This window comes from Larimichthys crocea, chromosome XII (genome assembly GCF_000972845.2).
Source record: "Larimichthys crocea isolate SSNF chromosome XII, L_crocea_2.0, whole genome shotgun sequence".
NCBI lineage: Eukaryota > Metazoa > Chordata > Actinopteri > Sciaenidae > Larimichthys > Larimichthys crocea.
In genome coordinates this window covers 16,387,191-16,414,004 of record NC_040022.1, presented here as the reverse complement: position 1 = coordinate 16,414,004, position 26,814 = coordinate 16,387,191, and the positions used below count along the sequence as shown (strand labels likewise).

Genomic DNA, 26,814 nt, shown 5'->3' with positions numbered 1-26,814 from the left:
TAAACAAATATAGGCTAAAAATGGGCTAGGCAACAGCTAAGTAACTGATTTTATTTTCAATTTTAGACTTGTTTATGGGAACTGTATAAACTTAGTGCATGATTTCCTCCCAAATAGGAGAAGGACATTAACTTTTTTTCATGTTGCGCTATAATATTCTTTCTGAGAGGACTCAGGCTCTGAAGGCACAGTTGTGTCTGAGCTGCGAGCATGAGGGGTGCGTGTCAGTCTTTCCTGATGAACAGTATTGTCCCGCTGCATAATATACAGCTGCTCACAGCTGAAAAAAAAAAAAGAAAAAAAGAAAAAAATGTAAATAAAATGCAGATGGTGTTGAGACCGCTCTGGAAAGCTCTTGGAAGGACAACAAAAAAGTAATAAATCTTCGGCAAAAGGTTTTGCTTCTTTTTGTGAAATTTAATTGGCAGTCGTGCTTCAAAGTGGCAGCGTGATTGATGTCTGTTGCCGCACGTATTTCATCATTTCATGTACAAAACTGTATTGTGCTTTGATTTATTTTATTCTAACTGCAGACAAAATGTGCTGTGACAATAAGTGTACTAGTGTAATATTAGTATACGTTTATGATTGGGACAGGATGCCTGTTTCTGAACCTTGAAAAACATGAACCTGCATATCTAAACGTATACGTCTAACCTTCAGGTGATCAAAGCGATCGAAGAGGGTTACCGCCTGCCTGCTCCAATGGACTGTCCAGTGGTGCTGCACCAGTTAATGCTGGATTGCTGGGAGAGAGAGCGAGCAGAGAGACCCACCTTCAGCCAGATACTTAACATGCTGGATAAACTCATCCGTAACCCTGGGACTCTGCGCCGCACAGCAGGGGACAGGTACATACTGTACATGTATATACAAGCATAAATTATCATAGACAAATGCATAGACATGAATACATAGCTGTTTATTGGCCAGACACATGCATTCCTACTGTACTCACACCCACTCCTACATTCTTACACCCAGATTATTAGACTTCCATGCACAATGCTCCTTCAATTATGATTTCACGCTCCTATTTTAGTATCTTGCCACCACCAACCTCGCTTGCTCTTATGTTTTTAAAGACCCACAGCCGCCATGCTGGAGTCAGGGGTGGGTTCAGAGGTGTGTGTATCAGTCGTACCGGAGGTGTGCGTGCCAGAGTGGTCGATGTGTGTGTGGCTGCAGTCCGTCGGCTTGGAGAGGTACAGAGACACCCTGGCAGCAGCAGGATACACCAGCCTTGACAGGCTCCTGGCTCTCACACACCAGTAAGCGCACCTTCATGTGAAAATGGGTGGAAGTGAGAGTCGTTCACAGATCACAGTGCAAAAACATGAGCTGCACAAACAGTTACATCTTAGCATTTACTCAACAATCACATAGATTAACTCTCTTTTATATTATAACCACTTTTTTTTATAATATTCATTAGTTTGTTTCCATTAGTATATAATCACCTGAATATAAGAATCGAAGCCCAGAACAGACATGCTTAGAATGAGACAGTGAGGCGTGGGAGAGTATTCATTTGGTTGCAACTTTACCACCACGTAGGTGCATCCTACACACTGGACCTTTAAGGGTTCAGTATTCTTAAACAAAGTAGTTCATATAAATTAAAAACAAAGCCCAGAAGACAACTTCTACATCTGTTCTTACCTCTGTATACCTGAGTAACCACTGCGTGTGGAGGGAGGAGGTTTTAGACACTGTTCAATGATCCAGTCAGTCAGAGAAGGCAGATCTCTCCCAAGACCAGTAGTCAAGTCAATAGTCTTATCTAATATGCCAAGTTACAGACTTGCCAAGCCAAGTCCACCAGTGCAAACACTGTGTAAGTCTGTATCCATTCCAAACTTTAATGGGTTCCTCCTTTGCTAATGCTACACCCTTCCGCCAAGTTTCAGGAAAATCTGGCCAATAGTTTTTACCGTAATCCGGCTGACAGACAAACAAACAATACCGAAAACAAAACCTCCAATGGCGGAGGTAAAAAGCACACTGGAACTTTTACACTTTGTCAAGATGACAGAAGATGCCTTACAGCACTTGTAGCATGTAATTACACAAACATGTTGGTTTGCCATTTAGTGAGTAATGCGAGCTGGTTTCTATTTTGTCAAACAGTGAAATGCTCCTTTAATTAAAGGATAACTCTAGAGTTGTTTCATCTTTTTAATTCCTTTGTACAAATTCCCCTGAAGACCCCAAAACCAACACTGAGTTTATCCAGCTAAATGGTTTTCTTTGATGTAGCTTGTTCCTCTGTGCTATCATCCAAAATATATTAAAAGCACACAATGATCGCTCCAGTGTGTGAGTGACATATCACTTAACTATATGTGGTGCTTAAAATTTAATGTTAAATTACTGTAACTGCATTTTCATGTCACCAAACAGGTTCTGGGGTGTGGTTTCTCTTTTATGTGTTTAGTAATAGTTCTGACTGACAATGAAGGCACAAACTAGATCAGGCTTTGGCGACACAGACAGCTTGATAATGATGGTTATAGCTCAATTGGTAGACATTTGTCTATTAATTATCGGGTTGGTGGCTAAACAGTCATTCACATGTCTCTGAGGAGACACTGAATCTCAAATAGGTGTGTGTTCTGAGGGAACAAGTGCCAATTTTCTGGAAATTGGTGATGATAAAAAAAAAAAAAAATCCAGCCCAGTTTTTATCCTGTGAATATCTAATGTTGTAGATTTGTGTGTTTGAACATATATTTTTTTTGTCTCTGCACCCACAGGGAGATGGACAGACTTGGAATAATCACACCGTCACACCAGGACATACTAATTGCTAGTGTGCAGCAAGAAATGTTGTCTCAAATGCAGCACATGCAACACACGATGGTTCCAGTCTGAGCCGGAGAACGGATACAAACCTGTTTTGGAGAAGAATTTTTTCATTTACCTCATCCATGCACTTTAGAGGGACTTTTCACCAGTGGAAATACAAGGAGAGTGGAGTAAAGTTAAAAAGTATGGTGTGAAAAGAGAAGAGACAGAAAGCAGCACTTTTGTGAACTTCCATCCTTGTGGAGTTTTCTAAACAAAAACAACAAAAAAAACATGATCTGGACGTGGCATTAAGCTGCTACTGCGAGCTCAGACTGAAGCCTCGTCCTCTTATCCAGTTCTATTTTTCATTATTTTATGATCTGTTTTGTGAAGGCTGATATGTAAGGCTGTGCATAAGCAGAATGGCTTCCAACTTTTTTTTTTCCCGCTGCTTTGGGCTTGACTTGAATAAAATATGTTTTGCGTTTGCTCATATGTTTGCGTGCGTGTGTTGTGTGCTGGAACGCACACGCAACATGGAACCCTGCTTGTCAAGACGTCAGCTATCTTTGAGTATTCAGAATATGCAAAGTTACCTGAGAGAAAGAGAGTAAGAGGAGCCGGACAGAATGTATCATTACTTACCTGTTTCATACTGGAAGATCATACTAACAAACTGTATGATTTGCTCGTGTTTTTAATTTCTTTTTTTTTTCAAAACTGTATGAATTATTGTTTCTGTCGATTAGACATTTAGATTAGAATGTCATCCATCTGTGTCACTTGTATATGTCTCTTGTTTGATGCTGAGAATTAGCTACATGAAGCATTTTTTTTTTATTTATGCTCTTTTTTTATCTAGTTTGTACATTGTAAAATAGAAACACTGAGGAAATATTGTAATGATTGCCATATTGCATTGCAATAAATCCCAAAACCGATTTATGTTGGTTTTAATCTTGTTTAAGCGGAACTTGTGTATTGTAATGTATTTACTGTACAGTATATATTGTAATGTAGTATCCAATGAAAGCTTAAGTGCTTTATGTTCATCATTCCTGAGCTTGGCAGAAGAAGAGAGTGTCCTCTGTGAAAGCTGAGACTTAGTCAGAGGTGCCTGTGACAAGGAAAATAACTCCAGAAGAACACCCGGTTGAAATGCTTCCAGTGTAATCACACACACAGTGCTGTGTCTGTGTGTGTGAAAAGGACAGAGAGAGAGAGAGAGAGAGAGAGAGAGAGAGAGAGAGAAGAAGACAAAAGAAAAGTGGAGAAAAACTGAGAGTTTGAATTAAAAGGAGAGAAAATTAAGAGTGGGCTGTCACCATGAGCGTCTGTGTGGCATCATGTTTTTTGTCGGTTAAATTGGGCTGAGTTTGCAGTGCAAACTTGTCGAATCAGCAAACATCTGTCTCCCACTACACTACCACACACACATATACACACACACACACACACACACACACACACACACACACACACACACACACACCAGGGAGTTGATTGGAGGAACCTTTTGATATATAAATGAAGTGAAGATGTGATCTGGATTCTGGCAAAAAATATCAATGTTTTTCCAGCCTAATGAGAGCTGCCTGCACACACACACACACAGACACACACACATACATGCATACTACCCCCTGCCTCACTACCAGTACATCCAAATCACACACAGCAAACAAAATGCTGATGGTGGTTAATGAGGCAGATGCCTCTGAGTAAGAGACAGCAAGAGGAAGGGAGACAGAGGGAGAGTCGTCTTGGCTCGGGGCAATGAAACAGGCAGCTTCTGTCAAATAATGAGACACTGACAACACATTTAGCAGGTAGCCTTTTGTGATGATGCATCACACGCTGAGCTCTACTTGAAAAGTGATAGAATGGCATCTGTTCTTGTAGAAAAATAACGCTGGGTAAGAGACAGAGCAGCCTGGCTCTGTGGATGTCGGTCTGTCCACCACTTTGGTCCAAACTGAAGTAGCTCAACATCTAAGAGACGCACTGGCATGATGTGCAGTAGGTACAGACTGTCATCGTCTGCAGAGCTTTCATCTGATGATTTTCTGACTTTGGTTCGATATTCTCTTCGGCCTCAGCTGTTCTTTGTTTGAAGTGCTAAGCAGCAAATGTTACACACTAAACTAAAATATCGTAAACATTACATCTGCTGAACGTCACCATGGTATCAGGACTTTAGCATTTAGTTCAAAGCACAGTGTGCCCAAGTGCAGGCACGGCTCCACACTCCCCATCTGCATTCACTGCCACATAGCACGGCCTTTGGTGTCCCAAACTTGAATAAAAGGAATCGATGATAGGGATAAAAAGGACAGCGTTTAGGGGCTGAATCCACATTGACTGATGGTAGAGTGAGCAGTAGTAATTTTAACCTTAAAAGACACTCTTGTTATATTGAGAAGGGCAGATCAAATTGAATCTTTCTGTCTCCGTATCTCAGTGGGAGGGAGATTGTGGGTTTTTGTCCCCAGATTAGGGCGTGTATAGAGCTGGCTAATCCTGCCTGCTCCTCCATGTGGGAGTGGCAGTGGGGTGTCTTTGCTGTGCGGCCAGCCGTGATGTAACGGGTGTGAGATTGGGCTTTACATACGGGCACGCTCACTCACACACAGCCCGAGACACACAACACAAAGTCTAGATTTGTTTCAGGATTAAAGGCATCACCTCAATGACTAACATAATGCCACAGGCGTTCCCACGGTAACCCTGATGTGTGAGGGTGTGTTGCTGTATTTCTAGATGCTGCTCATGAGAAATACATTGAGAAAAGAAGCAGAAAGAGCACAGGAAACTGTAAGGACACACACATACGCACCGCTCAGTCCCACTAGAGAAGCAGCTGCCCAAGTTGGCAGGCCATGTCCCTCTCATTATGCTGGCCAGTCACTCGTGTCCTGGATCTCTCTCCCCTGCTGCTGCTGCTGCTGCTGGACAGGTACCATCTGACACACATTAGCCTGCTATTAATGACTTCTGCTGCAGCCATTATCACACACTTAGGGAAAAACATCCCCAGGGTGCCATTTTTGCATCGACATGCGTTATATATCCAAAACCATCCAATTTTCTCCAAAGTTCTGCAAGCGAGGCGATGCTTTTTTTTAATAAAAACAAGACTCGGTGTCATTTTAAAAGCTCGCCAGGGTCGCCTGTTCTTGTTTGTGATTTGTGTCTGACCTTAGGTTAAGTCCAGGATGTCTGTGTGTTTCTCTCAGAGGAATGTGGGGTGTGGTTAGCGGACCTCCCACCTCAGAGTCATTGTTTATCCATGATCCCAAAGTGAATACCACTGTGATTAACATTAATCCTACAAGTCTGTGCAACAACACAAGTAACGTCTCAGGATGTCTAACATTAACAGCAGGTGTTCCACACCTCTCCTCTTACAATCTAGTTCAGTCTTTGATATTTTGTCTGTCCAGGTTTGGAATCAAGTAGGTCCATGATAGAATAATACTGCTTTGAACGATCATGGTGACAGTTTCCCTCTTATTTTCCCCTCCTCGCTATGATTGCAGCATCCGAACAAAGAAAGATAATGAAGCATCCGTGTGCCACTCCCATGAAAATCTGTGCGTGCCCATGAATCTGTTCTTTCATGTCTCGAATAAAATGAGCCAGTTATTTTACTGAACAGGTTGTTCTGGTTAGTAACCCAGACACAGATTAGGATATGAATCTGCTCTTCCAGAGCCACGTAAACAAGTCTTAGAGGTAACGTATGAATATGACCCGTTCAGATAGATATTTTTTTTCACTAAACCCTACCCTCCAGAGTTTGGGGACAATGTCATATTTGGCCTGCTGTAGTGGTCTCTGTGCCAGGAAGTGTGTGCAGCCAAGGTACCCTTGAAACAATGAATCCTAAATTCCTAATAAATAGCTGAATATTTTTTTGTTTTTATTTGAGTCCTTGGTTCAAATGTACAGGAAACATATTCAACACCACCATAAGAAAACAATGGCTCTCAGCAGAAGCAACGTAACTTAAATGTGACTTATTTACATACATAACACATGTACATAACAAACCTTTAGTGGCGTTTTTTTTTCTTTTGTTTCTATTCCAAGCTGTAAACACAACATTTACATATCATATATTTACATAGCATTTTAGGGTTGTTTATGTCGATCTGATACATTTTACCGCCCTTTTAGCTCTGTTTTGGTGTCCACCAACTCCTGAGCTGGCTGCTAAAAGCTCCTCTATATCCACTTTTTTCTGCCTGCTGCACTGTATGAAATGTCTGTAGATCTTACAGTGAAAAACTGTCAAACCATAACAGTAAAAGACTGTAAAAAATGCCGTGAATATCATATTTCAAAATGTTTATTCATACAGCTATTTAAGGAAATGTATATAGAATAAAGTAGAATTTTAAATTAGGGACTGTTGATTAAAACACTGTAATATTTAATGGCATATTTTAGGTTTTTTTACTGTCACATTTCACCATAAAATCTACAGACATTTTAAAATATGGAATAAAACACCAATATCCCTTTACTGTAATATTAAAAAAGGTTGTTCTGTATCTATCGCGGTAACATTTTTCTTTTTTACAGTGTGTCTGGTGCTGAGCAGGTGGCGTATAGTGAGGTTTTTCAGAACTTTTATGAAAGAAACAGCTGCCTGTGTTAGCTGGAAGCTAGATTGACGAGAACAGTAAGAACAAACTGAAACAAGTTGCGGGTCGTAAAAGAAAAAACAAAAAAAACAATGAGCTGAAAGGAGCTAAAAGGCTTCATGTAGCCCAGGGGAGCTGCAGAGTTTGGTGTTTATTCTTTGTAGTGTGGGGACACCTTCTTATTATAGGTAGTGATTAGACTGCTTTGATACTCTGCATTGTCTCTTTGCAAAGATTAAGTAAAACACACAAAGGTAAGAGTCGACTTATGTTTTATTTCAGACTCCCATCAATAGAAGTTTTCACAAAAGGGACACCTTTTTATTATAGGTAGTCATTTGACAGATAAAATAATAATAATCATGCGGCTTTAAGCATTTTTTGTTTTGTTTTGGTTGCATTTTTAGACTCAAACACTCCATCCAACAGCCAACCTTAACTTTGGGGATTTTGGTGTCCTGTCCTGTTTAAATTGGACGTAAAGATCACATGATGACTTACATCACTTCTGTATGAATAGATCTTTCAGTGGTTAGTTTCAACCAACTGACGACATCATGCTTTTTTGAACCAGAGATTACACACCGCGGAGCATCTGCTATGAAATGTACACTCCATAGATAAACGTAGAGATAAAGTAGAGACAAAGATAACTAACTAGTCCCAGCAAGAGGGAATCATTACCTCCACAGCTTCAGTAATATTAAGATCAGGTGGATGAGGGAATGACTCTAAGATACTGAATAAGCAGAGCAGAGGAGTAACGGCTCAGAGAATATCACTGACTCAGAGACATCGTACTGCGCAGGCAGAAATTCCATTACTGATGTTTGGACTGCAACTCAATCCACTCTCCCGGCGTATGCACTGTTTAGTGCATTCATCCATGTCATCCAGTTTCAAAATCAAAGCAAACCTCCACAACTCTGCGGGCCTCCACCGTTTGATAAAGCTCTACAGAATCACCGGGCCGCATTTATTTTCCATTCCACCATAAAGAACGTCAAGCCCCCCACGCGAGCGAGAGAGATAGATTGAAAAGGGATGGGTGAAAGTTTTGTCCTTCATCAGCCCTCCATTCCTCTATCCCTCCATCTCATTAAGGATGGATAGATGATCAATAGGAGAGAAGCAGTAGAGGGGGATTAGGATTAGAAATCGATGGCTTTGTTTTCTTCAGCCTGCCAAAGATAAACACTGCCTTAAGACACCTACAACGCAACACAGAGACTTTCATGGCTTTTCATCTGTGTGTGAGAGCCTCTGTGTGGACAGACAGACATCTGTTTGACGCTTCTCACGCCGAGTTAAAAAGAGACGCTTCGATCCCTTCGCGAGATCGGGAGAAAGGGGGATGGGCTCTGATCCAACTCTGTAGTAATCTTCTGCTGTGATATACAACCAAGACTCTGTTCATATTTTGTAGATATTTCTTTGCTCTGTGCATTGCAATACCAGAGCGGTTAAAATACACGTTGTGTTGAACCGTGCGTGGGAGATGTAGTTCGTGTACCGCAAATCAGAGGTCGGCTGCTGGGTCACACCGAGTCACCGTTTCAAGACTCTCTGAGAATATCTCGAGATGACTGATGAAGGAGGTAGCATCATAACACGCTCGCTGTTAAGAGAAGTGATGCTCCTAAAAAAAACTGAGTGGGCTGTAAGGAGTGAGGCAAGGCATTCTGGGTAGGTGAGGCTTCACCTCCCACACAGATTCAAACACACACACCCCTCACTTTGATCTCTCTCCCTCACTCGTTTTTTTTCCCCCTCTCTCTCCTTTTCACGTGCACACGCACACACACACACACACACACACACACACACACACACACACTGGCCCTGTTTGTTGTGGCTTTCGCCCCTCTGTCCTTTGAAAGAACAAAAGACATTTGTATATGTTCCCTGCAGATGAAAGCTCAGCTTTGCGACAGCCCACTTCACCCCAGGTACACATACTCCATAATTTGTCTTTAAGTTCATGAAATCTTTTTATTAAAAAATGAGAACATAAGAACTCTGTCTTTGTTTGTTTGTATTCACTGCTTCTCTAATTTATGTTAATCCTTGTGTGCGTGTGTGTGTGTGTGTGTGTGTGTTTCATAAAATTCACAACAATACTGTTTCTATTCAAAGTCACAGGTGTCTGATGCCTATGCCAGCATGCACTTGGCTGAAAGCAAAGGGAGGAACAGAAGCAAACTGACATGAAAAAGACACTCTTTATCTATTGTAGTCTTCAGTCCCTCTGACATGCATGAGTTTGGACTGCAGGAGGAAACCAGAGCATCCTCAAGTGGATTCAAATGCCATGCAGGTCTGACGCCGTCATGGCACTCTCTAAGCATCAGTGTTTTAGAGAATCATGGTGGTGATATTTTAGATCTGTGTTGCAAATAAATTCCATGGAAACAACAATAACATGTCATACCATTTATCACAATTTACTTTCCTATACTGTGTGTACCCGATCCCATGGAATGAAGATGTAAATCTTTTTTTTTGGATCAAGAGTATCTATTTTTGGTTGGGAAAAAGGCAAACAGCTGGCCACTGTAGTTTTCAGCAGATGTTTCTCCAACAGTAGCTGATGGTGCATTTGTTGGGGGACTATTTTCAGCTACATACTAATACATGTGCAAGCGCTCTGGTGGGTGTTTATGGCAGCAAAAAGGTGTAAGTGTTATTGAGACTCAAAATAAAACACAGTGCGCATGTTCATAAGGATAAAGTCACATGTAAACCGTGACAACAGTGCGGCCCATTCATGAGTTTTTAATAGTTCTGGCGACAGTGGAGGTGTGGTACAGAGGAATAAGTCTCCTGTATATCACACTTTGGGTACACTAATCTTTCCATGGGATTTGTTGATAATAAGAACAATATAGGATATCATTAGCAATTTATCCTTAAATAATATTATTTAAAGCAGCAGTGTGTAGGAGTTAGTGCCATCTAGTGTTGAGGTTACATATTGCAACCAACTGACCCAACTATTTGACAAACCTGGGGATGAAAACAGGCAGTGAAGTGTGAAGGAGAAAGTACGGTGACTGCAAAACTTGTGGAGAATGCAAAAGGCCCTATCTAAAGCCATTCTGGGGCACTGTAGAAACATGGAGGTTCAACATAGTGCACTCAGTTGAAGAGGACCTATTATATTTAATTTCTCCTATATTCTGTAAATAGAGCCCCCTAAAAATTATACATTGGACATTTTAAGTTAATCACAGAGTTGTACCACTCCTGGCTGAATTTCAGGGAGAAGGAATTGAGGTGGCAGGAGAAGGAGCAAAGGGATTAGGTGTGTGTGTGTGTGTGTGTGTGTGTGTGTGATCAGAGGTAGGCGAAAGGACAAAAAGAGGGGGGAAACCAAGAGTGAGGGACAATTTCATTTCAGGACAATTGGGAAGGTGGCTGCTGATCCTTGTCCATCACACATTCCATCATGGCCGACATGGCTGACTTGTCACCCTGAGTGACATTCACAACTCTGACTTACACATAAAGCACACACATACACAAATACACACAGAGGAAAACAGTGAACACACACACACACACACACTGCGTGTGTTTTTGATTGTACTTTGTAATATTGTAACAGTTTTTACTTCTGTGTATACACACAGTATACAGAGTCTGTACTGCAGATAACCAGTTTCGGTCCCAATGGGCTGTTCTGATTGAACCATATTGATTCTTGTCTGTTTTATTAAAGTGTATTTTTAGCACGGTGCAGAGAAATAAAATACCAGCTCCGGTAAAGCAATCAAGATTTTGGATCATTATGTTTGTGTGTGTGTTAAAAAGTCAAGAGTGACATAAATATGAGCCTCCCTTTTATGGTCTATCAACAACACCATAAAATGAATCATGGCCTATAGACAGCTCATAAACTGGCATACGTCTATGTGCAATTTCATTTTACAGTGCCACTAAGACTGCTGAATTTTTAGGCAGCACAATGTACTGTATGAGCATGACGGCTGAGGACTGGACTTTCCGAGACCTCGTGGTGCCATCTAGTGGGAGGTTTACACAAATAATATTTTACAATTTTACAACTAAAACACTTTAGTGAATCTGTTTTTATTCTTTAAACTATTAAAAACCCACCATTTTTTTGTACACAATATAATCTTTATTTTCTTTTACACAGTGATCAGCTACAAACACTGTTGCCTACAAACAGGCAGGTTAGCTTCAGCAGAGATAATACAGTAACCTGTTACAGCACAGTCAGGAAGTCTCATCATGGTCCATCTTGTTGGAACAAGTATCATCACGTGTGGAAGAAGGGAAGTACTGTCTGTGGCAATGGAATATTTATTTTTGTTACTGAACTGGATAGAAAATTGAGGTTATTTCAGTTTAGCTTTAGCTCAGTTTGTTTTCATGAATCCAATGTCATTACAGACTTTTTCTCGCTCAGCCAACATGCTTACAGCTGGTTCAGACTTTCATCGCCTATCACAACAACTGGAAGTTACATCTTCTGACAATTCGACAAATAGGCAGGACAGAAACATCTTACACTTACACGTCTCCCAGTCACACATCAATACGCATGCAAACACATGCACAGACAGAGACAGACTTATCTACAATTTACAAAAGATTCGTGTTTTCTCTTCATGTCTCGGTTCTGAATCCTGAAACGGTGCAAATGCACGGTTTCTATGTCATTTTAACTGCTTCAAATATTTGGTATTTACTCACAATAAATGCTTTTCATGTTTATATATATATATATTTTGTGTGTGTGTGTGTGTGAAATGATTACATGTGACTGAAATATCAAAAACAGTTATGAAAATGAGTTTGTCAGTAAGGCATTTTGAACACAACCATTCATTGTCAGATCAACGTTTCTTAAGTGGACCAACACACACTGCTGGAAAAACCGAACACTCGTGCATACACAGCACACAAAACATTAACTGATGACAAAATAACAAAACATAGACGATCTCGTGAGACTGCAGCCACATGTACATTGATAAAGTGCTAAAAATCAAATTATATACAGCTTTGACGTGCCACTAGTGAAAAATAAATGCATGAATAAACTCTGAAGTCAAAGCATTAGTCAAAAAGAGAAATCGATAATGTTTATGTGCATATTGCATAGCCAGAGCTGACACAGTGCAGTGTGACTTGTGAACACTAAAAACCTAAACACAGCAGGCAGCAGCAGCACTGCAATGATACCTGACTTAACAGCCACCAAAATCCTTCACAGTGCCACTCAGCTGATTGTTGATTTGAGTTTATTTCTCTGCATGACGCCGGTCAGATTGTCCAGGAAACAATGCTTTAGGTTTTTCTTTCTTCTTTTTTTTTTTGCATAATATTTTGGTGGTTGTATATCTATGATATATGATGGTATATCATGTTACTGTATGCATGATTGTATCGTTGTATATTTAAATGCTTCTATAAGTTCATTCTTTTAGTCTCCGTTGGCAAAGCAAGCTTCCACATGCAGTTTGGGCAACCAGCGAGAATTCTCATAATGTCCTGGAGGCTTTATTATGAAAACACACAGCTTCTGTATATGGAGACAGCTTCTGGCTCCACCCGTCACTGCTGTCTCCGCTGTGAGTTACTGAAAGAACAGAGACAGATGAAAAGGGATAAGTAAGAAAAAACAAAGGAGAATAGCAAAAAAAATATATATATACATTTACTCATCTCTGCTCTATGAATTAATTATAAATAATGAATGAAATGTACACTCACTGTCTCACTCTCCCCATCTGAGGCCCTTCTGGACTCTGAGCCGTAGTGCAGAGGAGAGTACACCCAGCCCCGATCCTCTTGATTCTGCTGTTGAATTGAATACAGCCAGCGGAGGGCAGCAGCACAAGAAGGGAGACAAGAGGAAGAAGACGTGAGGGTTGAGGAAAGATAGTAAGAAAAGGCACTGCTCAGAGACTGAAAAGTTTTTTCATGTTGGGACCTCCAAACAGCATCAAGATTAATTTTTCACATGGTCATGGTCAGTCTGTAAAACCTCATTACTGTTAAGTTTTTGTTTATTATGTTTTAACTGATCACTGTCTGTGTGTCTAGTCTATACCTGAAATCACAGTTTAATTTGAAGAAAAAGAAAACCAACATATTCTCATTCAGAAGCAATGACATACTCTGAATATTTTGACTGAGGTTGGTGTAATTTCACTTTTTAAGATCCTGAAATCATATTTTCCCAGTCAGCATCTCGTTCTGACAGATGGCATCCTCAATAAACACACAATTTTCTGCACACTTCAGAGATTTCTGTATCGTTTGAAGTGGGCAGGACTGAGTTGGAAATAGGAGATGTCACATACTTTTGTGCGCTAATCAGAGTTTACAAACATATGAATTCAAATCTGATGACAGCTGGGAGTGTGTGTGCTTTACGTTGGCAGCGCTGTCAGTCCCATCTGATCAAACCACACCCACACAGTCCCACTGAAGCAGATTAGAGTTTTTGACAGTTACAAACTCCTGATGAATAATTCCTAATAAAGTTTTTTTTTCCACAACTTTAACATCATTGCTGCTTTCTTGGCCATAAATATTTCATGTTGTAGATAACTCTTTAATATTTGGAACTTGTTTTCAGGGGCTTTAAAATGTTCAGCTTTAACACAGCTGATTTCCAATGTCAGAAAGGGGGATTGTATTCTAGCTGAACACTGAGTGCTATAGGGCAGAGGGCTTGAAGGATCACTAAAAGCACACAGCCAATACAAGCTGCAGTTAACTGCACGTCCACGATCATTCAACATTTAAATTAGCGTTTACTGGTAACATGTTACATAACGATGCATGCTCCATTTAAATGCACATGATGGTCCTTCAGAAGCGGCAATTATTCATATGCAATGTCTTTTTTTTTGCACAATTTAACACTAAATAAGTCATGTAAAATGCACGGAGGCTTTTCTTTGAAGTACTTCTGAAGATCCATAAGCAGCTGTGCTTGTGATGCTCCATATGGAACGGCTACCAGCAGTGCGATGGTACGTGGAACAAATGACTCTAACTACTTCGGTGGTGACTTACATTGTAACTTGAGCTAGAGTTTAGCTTACGACGGCCAAGAACTGGAGAGTACACCCAATATCTGCCATCTGCATACTGATGGATGGACACATACACACAGATGAACACACAAATGCATATAAGGTATGCACAGGAAAATAAAATGAAGTGAATGATTGAGGAGAAAGATGAGACAAGTAGCTATGATAGAGGAGAGAGGGGAAAGAAAGTGGAAAATGGAGAATGAATGTAACATAAAAGTCATATAAAAGGGGGGAAATTATGGAGAGCTGTGAGCATGACAGTGACAGAGTGCATGAATGCAGATTGACAGATATAAATACATCATGCTGTGCAGGAAAGACAACCCCAGTGTCTTGCTGATGCATTCAAAAGCATGAACTATGACCGGTGGCAGCCTCGTGCTTCAGAAACAGCATTTTTGGACAGCGAGAGCAACCCCGCGGTACGTGCACACTGCAACACAGACACACACCCTTCCACCCCCCTCACCATCACAACTCTACCACGCTGTCCTGACTGGGCCACTGCAAAAGACCCAGTGGATCAAAGAAAAAACAGAAGAGGAAAAATCATCTTTACTCTCAAAACACTGAAGAGAGCTCCCTGCAGGATACACATACTTTAGATCCTTGAATGAAGCAGTTAAAATCGTTTCAAACTAAAACCAAAGCACCGACACGTAATAATGTGGACTTACAAAGTAGATGTCAGACACCGCCACCTCCCCATCCAATGAGTTGTGGCTGCTGGACACAGACAGCTGATTGCAAGACGCACGTGGTGCCTGCTGAGGCACCTGGGGGCTTGGAGGTTGGGACGATGGAGGGGTCGAGGGGAGGTGGTGAGAGGAGGAGGACTGAGGAGATGCAGAGCAGATGGGAGTAAAGGCTGAGGCGGGAGGGAGGGTGGAGATGTTTCGAGCTGGACGACAGACTGGTGAAGAAGGAGTGGAAGACTGAGCTGCTGTAGGCGAGGTGAGAGGTTTGGTGGATGGACGGATGGATGAAGTGAGTGTGGGGGAGGACTGGCCAGCTGACTGAACAGAGGAGGAGGAAGAAGACACAAAGGAAGGAGGAAGAGTGGAAGAGGGATGTGCCAGAGATGGGTTAATAGCCGGAGGGGTGGATGAAGCGATGACATGGGGCTGATGATCAGGTGACAGCTGGCTCGGGGAGGTCATTTCTGTCAACTGTGTGAGCTCCGTGCTCTTTGGGACTTTACTGTATGAAATAAGACAAAGAACACGGTTGAAATACTGTTACACAGGCAGCTGTGGACATTCTCCTTGTATGGTATTACTGTATGTGTACCTGAGCTCCACCTCCACTGTTATGGTGTCCTGCTTTTCCCCATGAATCTCAACCTTCTGTGACCTGAAAGCGCACAGAAAAATGCAGCGTGTGATATCAGCAGGAGAGTTTGTTTTTGACAGAATATTATCATTATGGAGACATCATTGAATATTCATGATATTACTCTCACCTGGTCAGACTCGGGGAATGCATTTGTCTCCTGTAGCGTGGGTGCTCTGGTGTATCGAAGGGGGTGGTTGGTAGGGAGTTGTTAGAGGAGAGCGTGGTTGCGATAGAAGCTGTGGTAGCATCTTCAAAGGAAGGAGGAGTGCAGGGTGGCTCTCTCACTAGTACGCATAATGAACCAAGAAATACAAAAGGACATAATGTAATATATGCAAGAGATAAAAAAATAGCCAATGCAAACATGAAAGAGAATTAAAATGCTTTAGTCAGGTACAATCATAAATAAATATGTCAGTCAAACTGTTCATTCGTGCAAACTGCACGACCTTTTCTTAATATAGTTATACTCTGTTTATTTCTTTCCTCATTTATAAGTGTTAACGTGCACAGTAAATAACCTTATGCTTTTCTTCGCAGTCATTCATGAATATCCCGTGTTGATGTGCCATACTTTAACTTTGATTCTGTTTCTATCGCTGCTAAAGTGATGCTGCACTGGGATCAATAAAGGCTCACTTCATTTCAATTAAAGAGAAAATGGAGCCCTCGGCTGCACACAATTGAAGATAATAGTGTGCCAAGTTCAGGGAGACACGGTATAACGAGAGAAAACCAGCGCTCACCAGTTCAATCTTTATACCGAGCAGTATTAGTCTGTTGCATAGACATTTTCTCGCTCGCTTTGATGAGGGCTGTTAGCTTTAATAAATGCTGATGAAGGCTACTGGTCAGGCAATCCCATACTACTGCGTGTAAGTGTTTGGTATTAAGCATCCCATTTCCAAATGAAATTAAAAACAACCTCTAATGAACTCTGTGAACAGGTCATGACTACAACTTTACAACTAAACTAAGCTACCGTTGTTCTCCAGCACAGGGAAGCTGCGGGCTCCTCGAAGGTTCTCCATGTTGTCTTGGTTTTCTTGCCTCTCATCAGTCAGCGAGGGACGCTGTCCAGTAGAACCTGTTCCAGCACTAGACTTGGACATGGACAGAGCCCCGCCTCGTCCTCTCTTAGATGGAGATGATCGCAATGCTGTGAAAGCAGAGGATTGTTTACAAAACATACCAAACACGTCCCAATAATTAATATAGCATTATTGGTACAGTTGTAGACTCACAGCAGCTCTTCCTGAAGACAATGTTGCTACAGAATTTGTAGAACCTCTCAGCATAGAAACCAGGTCTGTGAACTGACACTGTGTCCTGTGGGGGGTAGACGAAGGCACAGGATAAAATATGAAATGGTTTATGGCTTGCTTTACTTACATAACAGTTATGTGAAGGGTACTCACCCCGTCGTGGATGAGGGACTTCCAAGAGTGCTCCAGTTTCTTGATCATTCTGTCCAACAAGACAATTAAATTATTTAGTTAAACTCATTCTGCGACTTACTGTGGTTACCTGGCAACTGAGGGATGAATCAGTAGCCACCGGCTCAACTAACTAGATTTTATGCTACACACCATACACAGTTCTTATGTCCATGTTTGTCCTGGCAATGGCTGCTATGTCTCTTCCATTTGTATTTATATTGCGATTTCTCTGCATCTTTTAACATTCCACGCAGAGACATAATTCATGGATTACTATAAGCCTAAAATGAATAATTTCCTGACTTTGAAGAAAAAGAAAAAACACACTTTGACAACTTAATTATTTAATATGTGTTGAGGTATTTAGTCATGGGTAGTGGATGTTTAAGGCAACACAATAAAATACAATATATCTGTATTAAATTAACTTCAATTAACATAACACATGATGCTCGGGTGAAGACAGGTGGTAGCTAATCAGTCAAACTTTAGTGGTTTACGTGCTTTTTTAGTGTTCTTGTTAGTGTTGGAGTGATATGGGGGATGCTGCAACTTGTGCTCCTACACAGTCCTTGTTTTTTTCTTTAGATCTATGTAAGAATATAAAAAAAGTGTGAAGTGTGTGGAAAACATCTGACATTGCAAGAAACATTGAAAGCTCCGTCCATGCTGGAAGAACAGCAACATTTTTCAGTTTTTTCATAAAAACATAGCATATTTGCTAGAAGTCTGGCAAATAGATTAAAATGCGATACCTAAAGATTTCAAACTATTGATTTGATGGTATTACATGGAACATTTAACTCATTGTTGCCTACCTGTAGGACTGCAGGATGTCAATGATTCCAATGAACAGCAGTAGGTGCTCTCCTTTACTACTCACAGCTGGAATACCACCCATACTACACACAAAAACAAAAAACAGTACCAACGTAAACAACATATATGCAATAAAAATAATAAGAGCAAACACTATATGAATTGTGACTTACGTGTCATCGTGGTCCAGTGTGTCCCTGCATGTGGAGCTACCCTGTATAGACTCCATGGCAGTGGAGTACAAGGCTCTCTGAGCTGCACGCCTTTTTTCATCACCGCCTCCTGCAGGTGAGCCCTGAGACTGACGCTCTCGCTCTGCTTGGGTCTTGTTGTGGACCCCCAGCAGCAAACTGTAGTCCATAATCTTAAAACTTTCCAGAACCTGACGTGAAATACATACATGGTATTTCAAAACATTTAACAAGTAAAGTTTAATGTATGAGCCCAGGCATCTATTTTTTACTTTTTCATTGCTGTGCAACTCATCTACTCTTTATTTAAAGTATGAGACAACTACTGAGCAAATAGTTCAATTGTTTATGTGCAGTTGGCTGTGCTGGTTTGTTATATTAAAATAAAACGCACAGTGTTAATCTACTTTTACAAACTACTGTTGGTCCATCTCTTCCCTCTTCTCTTTCTTACCAGACAGTCTCTCTGCAGAGTTTTCACCAAAGCGCTGTACGTGTCCTGGTCCAGAGTGAGGCCTTCAGGAACGTCACTCAGAAAGTCCAGGTCTTTAAAAGTGGGTTTAGACTTTTCTCTTTCCTTCTTGGATGCACGCCTCTTGTACGTGGAGCCCTTTAGATCAAACTTGAGGTGCATGCGTACAGAGCGCGGTAAAATATTGTTCATCACAACAACTCGGATGTTCTTTCCCCCACACTGGACGCAGTAGAGGCCAAAAAACTTTGGCAGCAAAGTCCGGGGGTTCTGGTTCAAGTTCTGGCGTGGGTTGTTTATGCAGCAGATATAGGGAAAGAGACAAGGAGAAAGATATATTGTACATTATTTAATAGTAAGGTATGCAGTCTACCATGCACCTGTCAGACAGCGTGACCCATCCACAGGCCTCAGCTGATTCTTGTGTCTTGTATGTCTGTGCTGTGTACATGCTTAACCTTTTAAGGAGTATTTAGCCTGGGTCTTGGTCTCAGTGACTGGTGACGTCACTGCTGAGCGGGGCCAACACCAGGGAGTAGGATAAAGGGGATAAAGATGACTAGAAGTTCAGCTGCTCTTTGCTCTTTAGCATGCTCTCATGCATGCTCTCATGTACACAAACACTCTGTACCCAAACACCCAAATCCCTGAATAGATACTATTACAAAACATACGGTAATATCTTATTTTTTACAATTACTGTCATGGATATAAAATAGTAGAGGTTAATGCTATATATGTTATAATACGATATATATTAAAAATGGACAATGTACTTACAGTTTGGAGCAACTGATTCTTTTGAGGGAGGGGCTTGGTTTAACTTACCATATAATATCCAGGAAGGAGCTTCTGTAGAAACTCTGCCTCTTTGTGTTGAACAGTTTTGATGATGAACTCATCATCGCGGGTTACGTAGAAAATGGAGCCACTAGCTCCTGGATTTGTCAGCTCGATCAGCGGCTCATTACACAGAGAATACTAGACAGGGCAGAGACACAGAGGAACAAACAGAGATTCAAATTCAAACTAGTATCTCACCACAAAGTCTGACAATCTGACACCTCATCTCTGAAAAGACTGTTTCAACATTAAACAATCTTATCAAGAATTAAGTGCACTCTGCCTGTTTTAAGGGAACAGTCTGTCCCTGTGCTAATGGTCTTTGAAAATACAATTTCATGGAAATGCTTGTTTCAAATAAAAATTTTGTAATTTCATCCTGACTTTAACACTTTGTGGGTACTGCAGGGCTGCTGAGCACGTTGGATTCAAAAGACTAATGTATCTACCCACTCACATGGCGTTGCTCATCAACAGCAAAAAAAGAACTTTGTTTTTAAGTGTGTGGTACAAAACGGAAAGGTATGGGTGGGTGGGATGACATTTACACGTTAATGTTGTATTAGCAACTACTGTGAAGTTGCTAACTACTTAACAGGAAATGTCACTTTCACCAACTGGTGCTGATTAGTAGGAGTTGTGTTAAACTGAGGTGAACTGTATTAAACATAAATATGATGCACACAGAGCTCCCTGCTCATTCTCCTGGGCTGTTGCTCAAGCTACAGATAGTCTTCCCACATTTTTAAATGCATGCCTTAACAGACACACAAATCGTGTGTGAGATATCCAGAGTTACTGTAAGAATATCAGGGCAGGTTGTTGCAGAATCTGATGGGATATGGTGTAACACCAGCTCATCAAACTCAAGTTAAACCCTCTAATGATGCAGTGCTGATCAAATATGAAGACCAATATTCTGTTACTGTATTGCTTATTTCACACTTCAAATGTTTTCAGAAATATTTTAGTGTACTGTTTAGCTGCAACATGAGAAATTTTGTGACATCTTCCATTTTTTTCCTGCATGTGAGTCAAAATCAACCGCAGCCCAACAAATTTTAGGGTTTCTACCTTTTGAGCAAAAGGGAATACTACAGCTCTTTTCTCAGGTCATATAGCACCAATTAAAAAAATATGTGTCTTTCTACTGTACAGACAATTCAGTTTTAAGAACTTTTCCAGCAAATACCCCTTGAAGATTTTTTAAATAATTAAATCAGTTCTAATGAAGTTGGCTAGAATGGGGAAATTGAGAAAGTAGTTACTTTGTCTAAAAAGTTATTTAATCAGCACATACTTACTTACTGGTACTCTACTACCAACACAAACACATGCAGAAACAAACCAAAACTACTTGCTGTCTGCCTGTCGCCACTACTCAGAGTTTAAAAAAGAAAGCTTTAGTTTAGTCTGCTAATCTCCCCGTGGCACAGGTGGAATGTGAGCTTAAACATGCAACTGAGTACACTGTATGTCATCACATGTGTGTCTGTGTGTATGTACATGTGTGCAGCCTCACATGAAAAATATGTGAGGGCATGTGTAACATTTTTTGCGTGTGTGTGTGTGTTCGTGTGTAGTCAGTTTGTGTTTTTAATGTGTGTGGGTATTTAATATTCATCCTCAGAGCAGCAGAGGTCTGCTGTGGCAGAGAACATGTTTTCTTTGATAACTCCACTGATCATCAGTCAAATGCTTTCAGAGGGAACTTCACACATAACAACCCAAGAAAATTAAACACAGATTTATTTATTTTTTTAGATCAGTGACCAGATAAATTAATGTAAATTAATTTGCTCTTTGCAGTTATAATGATAATACTAATTACAAATTATTAAAATGTTATTTTGTGGTCATAGACTAAAAAATTGTAACAGAAATTACTTCTACGTCTGTTGATAATAGCTGTTGGAAAATGTTAATAACCACACGCACAACCTCAGTATTATGAATTATTAATTGGCAGGTGTTTATCAGTTCTGTAATATAACAACTAAAGAGTAAGGTGCTAACAGTTCACTGCGTGCTCTGAAGCAAATAATTATATGTGATGTGTATATTTTTGTGTCTCTGCTGATGCTTTATGTAACAGTAAATATTCTATTTTATACTGTCAATGCATCTCCAGTCATGAGAGAACATAAATATCTCACCAGATAGTCATCTGGTCGGATTCCAAACAGCTCACGGAAGTAGCGGAAGGCCACAGGGGCGTAGGTTTTAAACCTAAAGTCTGGGTAGTGGTGGGCTGGAGTGAGGTTAGAGCCTTCACTGTACAGCGCATGGTGGGATCGACAGGAAGCGTTAAAAGAGAGAAAACATTGTGTTAAGATACTTGTGACACATGGGTGCACATAAAAACACATCCACTCATACAAACGCACCTGGGGAAGAAGACGCTTTCCACCACATAGAAGTCTTGCATCAGCACATCTCTCTCGGGCTTGGAGCTGAGGTTGCCAACAGTATATCCAATACCCAGCTGGATGGCCCCTTGCAAGGCAGAGGAGGTGGTCTGGAGGTGGAAAACAGAGAAAGGAACAACAAAGTAAGGCGCGGGTGGAAAGTAGTTGGTGAAAAGTAAACCTACAAATAGTATTTTAACCTACCTTCTTGTACGTTGTTTCTCCAGAGGCATCAATCCTCCTGTGACCAATTTTTTTCTCATGAGCAAGGCCCACTCCGAATGGGGACGGCATCTGTCACAAGGAAAGAAGAAAAGGGAAATGCAAATCAGTGAAATAGGAACTGAACATATTGTATATTATAATTGAACTGCGCTGCAAACCAATACAGATGAAAGAATGGAAAGAGAAGAAGAACACAACAAAGACAGGTGAGACAGACAGGTGTATAGTGTGAAGTGGCCTCTCACCTCTGTTATCTGAATCTTCTTGGCTGAATCTGTGGACAGAGAGAGAGAGAGAGAAGATCCAGGAGAAAACAGGTTGAGAGGTGCCCACATCGGTACATTATTTAGCATGATTTAGCAATTAATGATTTAGCAGGACTGTGGCATCAGACTAACACTGAGGTTGATGATTGTTACCCGGATAAATCATCAGGAGTACATGACACATCACAATCAACTAAAGTTTTCATCACTGCATACATTTTAATTCTGATTCTACTTTACATTTATTTAAACAAGTTTTACAATTATTTTTGCAAGTCATGTGTATGATAATCCAAATATCTCTCAGTGCTCAGAAAAGTGGAAATTAGACCATGTACACCTTCATGATAACAGCCAAAAAACTTAATCTGCTGAGTAAGGTTGTATAATATGACCGAAAGTTCCAGAACAGTTACTAATGGACCTTGTAGTGAGATTATTTTAGGCTAATTCTGCAATCTTCATATTTATTTAACATCATCAAGCTTGTTCCAAATAAATTGGTGGTCAACTCACCAACAGGAGTTCAGTGCCTACAGGTTACCAATTGTTTGATAATCCAGAAAACCTCACATCCAGTAGTCAGACCACTGCAGACTGCAGTCAGTGTTTTCTATTCCTGGATCAATAGATTTGTACCGAGAACGTAAAAACTCTATTGGATTGACTTCCTCCCTAATCTGAGTGCTGCCATTGGCTGAGGTCTGCAGATCGCATCACCGACCAATCACACATGGGGATTAGGAGGAATCTTTGCCTCTGACTTTAAGGACACAACTGGTCTGTGTCCGGATGTGTTTGTGTATAAAAGAGGAGGAGAGAGTAGAAAGAGATGAAGTGAATGGGACATATGTGTTCATACTACAAGCTGCTTGGTTTACATCGCAATGCTAAATTTCAGGTCATGTGAGGGTAAAGATTAAGGAAGTTCATCTGACGGCACAGATAATGAATCTTTAAGCCATGTTTAAGTACAGCCTACACAGTGGCAGAGTTTCCCCTCACTAAGGCAGGACAATAACAGCTGATCTACAACATAACACCAATGACTTCTCATTGGTCAGTGGATGCAAACAAAATGCAATAAACATACAGTTCTTAAAGATCAAACTGACACGCAACATGTTTTAAAAAAAAAATAGACTGCAAGCAGAAAAGATCTCCTATACGCAGCTGTAATAATCTGCTCGGCCACATGCCGTGTATGGGATGACAGGGATTGGCCAGCAGTTTGTTCCTCCTCCTCCTATCGGCCACCTCATCCACAGGGTCCAGGGTTCTTGTATAGGTAGTATACAATATGTAGTATAGCCTAGTCCTCTGGTGCCATGGTCATGTGTAACACTACTCCGACTGTTACAATGGCCACTACATTAATAACAGGATTTAGATGCTTCCTTTTTTAGATCTTCTCCATATGGTAGTCTGCCAACATTGAGAAGATAACCTGAGCCAGAGCCTTCCACATAACAACTGGTAGTTGTAGTACCCTAACCTAAATGCTCACAATGACATGAAGGCCTACAGGTACATTTCTTGTTAACAATCTTGGTTTTGATTGTTACTGTAGCATACTAACATGTGTTACTTATCACTAAAAACAAACTACAACTGAGGTTAATGGGAAATGCAAAGTATTAGACAAATACTAAATATATTTTGACCCCATGATGGCACTACATGAAAGTCAAAGAATTACTAAAGTTGTTACAATTCATCATTAGAGGGACATGAATGCCTGTATTTGACTGTGATCCATCCAATACATGTTATTCCACACAAAACCGGAAATGTGAACCTTGTGGTAGCGCTAGAGGAAAAGTCAGGGGACACCTTGAATGCCTGTACTAAATATAATGATATTTCAGTCTGAACCAAAGTGGTGCAGTAAAATCAAAAGGTGAAAGGGAAAATGCTGAAGCTGATGTTTTTGGTGCATTAAAAACAATGTTGAGAAAAGAGGTAGACAAGTTGAATCAAGTTGAATGAATTGTGAAATAATAATAACTTAAAAATGAACATGCAATTACATAAACAATAATAACAAAGTCCTCATTCTTTCATTGAGTGTTTCTTTTGGGCCCTTTTGTGCAGTGACAGGCCACATACGGCACGCCACACCTGTAACGTGCAAAGTAACACTGCATCAAAGCCTGTCAGGCAGAACAATGAGAAGGAGTATCCGCACACACAAAGAGTCTCTGTGGGATTAAGGTCAGGCTCGAATAATGTGCCACTGAGCTGCAAGCAACAAACGGGACAAAGTCATTATAGTATTAATATGTGAGAGGCAGTCTTCTTGTTAGAAGGTTTGTTTTGAATGTTAAAACACTAAGGGAATTTACATTTAATGAAAGCTTAGATATTCTTGTAATAAAACATTTTGCGTCAGTGATGAGAGAAGTATGCCTTAAGGCCTCTGTGTGTGTGTGTTTGTGTTTAGTAAAGAGGATTAGATCTCTCCGTTTGCTGAGAAAGTGGAGGCCTGTTGCTGTGACATTAATGTGACACTAAACACAGGAATAGATTTTGTGCTCCGAGGATCTCTGCACATAATCTAGTTTTTTTCTAGATTTAATAATAATCATTCGTGCACAAACATCCAACATAAATGTGTGCACATGTGAAAACAACTTGTTGGACCTGCTAAACTGATTAGGACTACATGTGCTTCCTACTTTCGCATTTGCACATAAATATCATAAAACTGTCGCATTTGTTGCCAGGACATAAACATCGATGCTGGGAATTGATACTCCCGGGGGATTAGTGTGTGGTTTATGTTATAATTCCATATCAGATTATGTAACGCACTCTTCAGATTTAGCCAGGAAGAGAAAGAGAGATAGATGGGAAGAATTATGAAAACAGATAGAGGTCGAGGAGAGGAAAGGAGCATATTTGTGATTATTCTGTGTGTGCCTACAAATACACTCATTAAGGTAGCATTCATTGCACAGCAGCACATCTTCATCAGGTCTAGTTGCACGGTGTGTACACATCCCTAATGTGCACCTGGTGTTGGTGCCAGCCTGCAGTGAGCCACTGACACCATGAGCCATTTACACCAGAGCAGCAGTGACTTGAATCTTGACACTGTTATTCAACCAAGCAATTTATTATTCATTTCCACAGCTAAGGCTCCACTAACTACCTTTTTTTCCCCCTGTATCTGCTTTAGCTGCAAAAATACTGTGTGTATATTTTTCTCCTTATATCATATCAATGTCCCTAGTCACATTTACATATGATTTAATGGTAGGATGCTGTCCTCTTATGTCCAACTTCTATCCCCAGTGTACCTGCAGGTTTGAATAAACCCAAAATGATGGGACAATATGTCACTAGCTGATATAAGACATACCGGTGTCTCCCAGGTCAAGCTGGAGGCAGAAGCCGGCGCCAGCTTCCTCGCTCGCCCTACAGTCATTCCCGGTTTCCGCAGTCCTCCCGTCCATCTCCCGGACAGTTTCCTGACGACGACGCGCAGCCGTGTCCTTCCTCAACGAGAACAAGATGAGCCGCTGTGCACTTCCAAACAGAAATCTAGAAATGCTGTCATTTCACCTTCTTCGATATTCGCTACTGCAATTACAGACTACATGACTCGATTTTTAATGTATATCTGTCGCTGTAAATACGCAAAACGCGGCGACGCGCACAGAGCCAGCGGTGCAGATCATCTCTGCCGCTACTGTGCGTCATCATGTGCGAGCAAAGGCTGCGTGCCGCTACAGCATCATGTTACTGAGCTCACCGTGAAACGATACCTCCGGGATGGGAGAGGCCATTTTTGGACTTTTAATGTTATATTTAATATAAGTTCTGCATGAAAACCGAGAAAGGAAATAGCCGAACAAAGTCACGATGAAATATACATATATATGCACGGTATATTAAAGGTTTTATGATACTTTATGTAACCTCTTCTCAATTTACACACGTGTCAGCCACAGCATTAATGCTGCTGCTCACTACTCCACTGTTTTTACCCTTTTCAGTTACTTAACTACACCAAGCAAGCCAGGTAACAGGCCACAATTGTTATTTTCATTGTACTGTCTTACACTCGCTTCCAAGTTAAGAGATGAATGGAAATGATGACTTATCAGTACTTGGGCCCAATTATTACTAAGTCATGCATACTTTAAGTTTCTTTAAGATCAATTTCTCAGTAAATTTCCTTGAAATAACGATGTAGTAAATGGGAAATTCTTCTTCTTTAAGAGAATTGATACAGTTAACAAAAACCAAAGTAAATAACTTATTCATGTATTTATATATGTTGAATCATT

The 26,814-nt window shown here is 40.7% G+C and overlaps 2 protein-coding genes across 5 annotated transcripts in view; one reads left to right on the top strand and one right to left on the bottom strand.

The window, feature by feature from the left end:
* Nucleotides 1-3,491, top strand: part of LOC104929634 (ephrin type-A receptor 4-A) — a 38,299-nt gene extending 34,808 nt beyond the window's left edge. For both annotated transcript variants that reach the window (XM_027285626.1, XM_027285627.1), the window contains 3 exons: nucleotides 664-851; nucleotides 1,086-1,271; nucleotides 2,757-3,491. In XM_027285626.1, the coding sequence (XP_027141427.1) occupies nucleotides 664-851; nucleotides 1,086-1,271; nucleotides 2,757-2,874 (492 nt within the window). In that variant the 3' untranslated portion in view covers nucleotides 2,875-3,491. The remainder of the gene's footprint in view (nucleotides 1-663; nucleotides 852-1,085; nucleotides 1,272-2,756) is intronic.
* An 8,703-nt stretch (nucleotides 3,492-12,194) lies between these two features.
* LOC109142829 (phosphatidylinositol 4-phosphate 5-kinase type-1 gamma) lies at nucleotides 12,195-26,214 on the bottom strand. Of its 3 annotated transcripts, XM_027284740.1 has the most exons (18): nucleotides 25,884-26,214; nucleotides 22,499-22,527; nucleotides 22,233-22,322; nucleotides 22,008-22,138; nucleotides 21,777-21,894; nucleotides 19,606-19,758; nucleotides 18,760-19,059; nucleotides 18,288-18,496; nucleotides 18,114-18,197; nucleotides 17,275-17,323; nucleotides 17,101-17,185; nucleotides 16,839-17,015; nucleotides 15,984-16,140; nucleotides 15,812-15,874; nucleotides 15,199-15,721; nucleotides 14,499-14,573; nucleotides 13,185-13,271; nucleotides 12,195-13,050 (listed from the first exon to the last, which is right to left on the bottom strand). In XM_027284740.1, exons 1-18 carry the CDS (start codon nucleotides 25,975-25,977, stop codon nucleotides 13,048-13,050), a joined length of 2,427 nt encoding a protein of 808 aa, XP_027140541.1. In that variant the 5' UTR covers nucleotides 25,978-26,214; the 3' UTR covers nucleotides 12,195-13,047. The 3 variants fall into 3 exon arrangements, with proteins under 3 accessions (XP_027140541.1, XP_019133185.1, XP_019133186.1); XM_019277640.2 differs by lacking the exon at nucleotides 14,499-14,573; XM_019277641.2 differs by lacking the exons at nucleotides 12,195-13,050; nucleotides 14,499-14,573 and adding an exon at nucleotides 14,991-15,025 and having other exon boundaries at nucleotides 13,207-13,271.
* Between the last annotated feature and the right edge of the window lie 600 nt (nucleotides 26,215-26,814).

Excerpts from the sequence above, each read along its gene's own strand:
- LOC109142829 (XM_027284740.1), bottom strand. The coding sequence starts at position 25,977 with ATGGACGGGAGGACTGCGGAAACCGGGAATGACTGTAGGGCGAGCGAG. Across the intron at positions 22,528-25,883 it reads GCTTGACCTGGGAGACACCG|ATTCAGCCAAGAAGATTCAG; the intron begins GTATGTCTTATA and ends CTCTGTCCACAG. Across the intron at positions 17,016-17,100 it reads TGTCTTCAGGAAGAGCTGCT|CATTGCGATCATCTCCATCT; the intron begins GTGAGTCTACAA and ends CTGCTTTCACAG.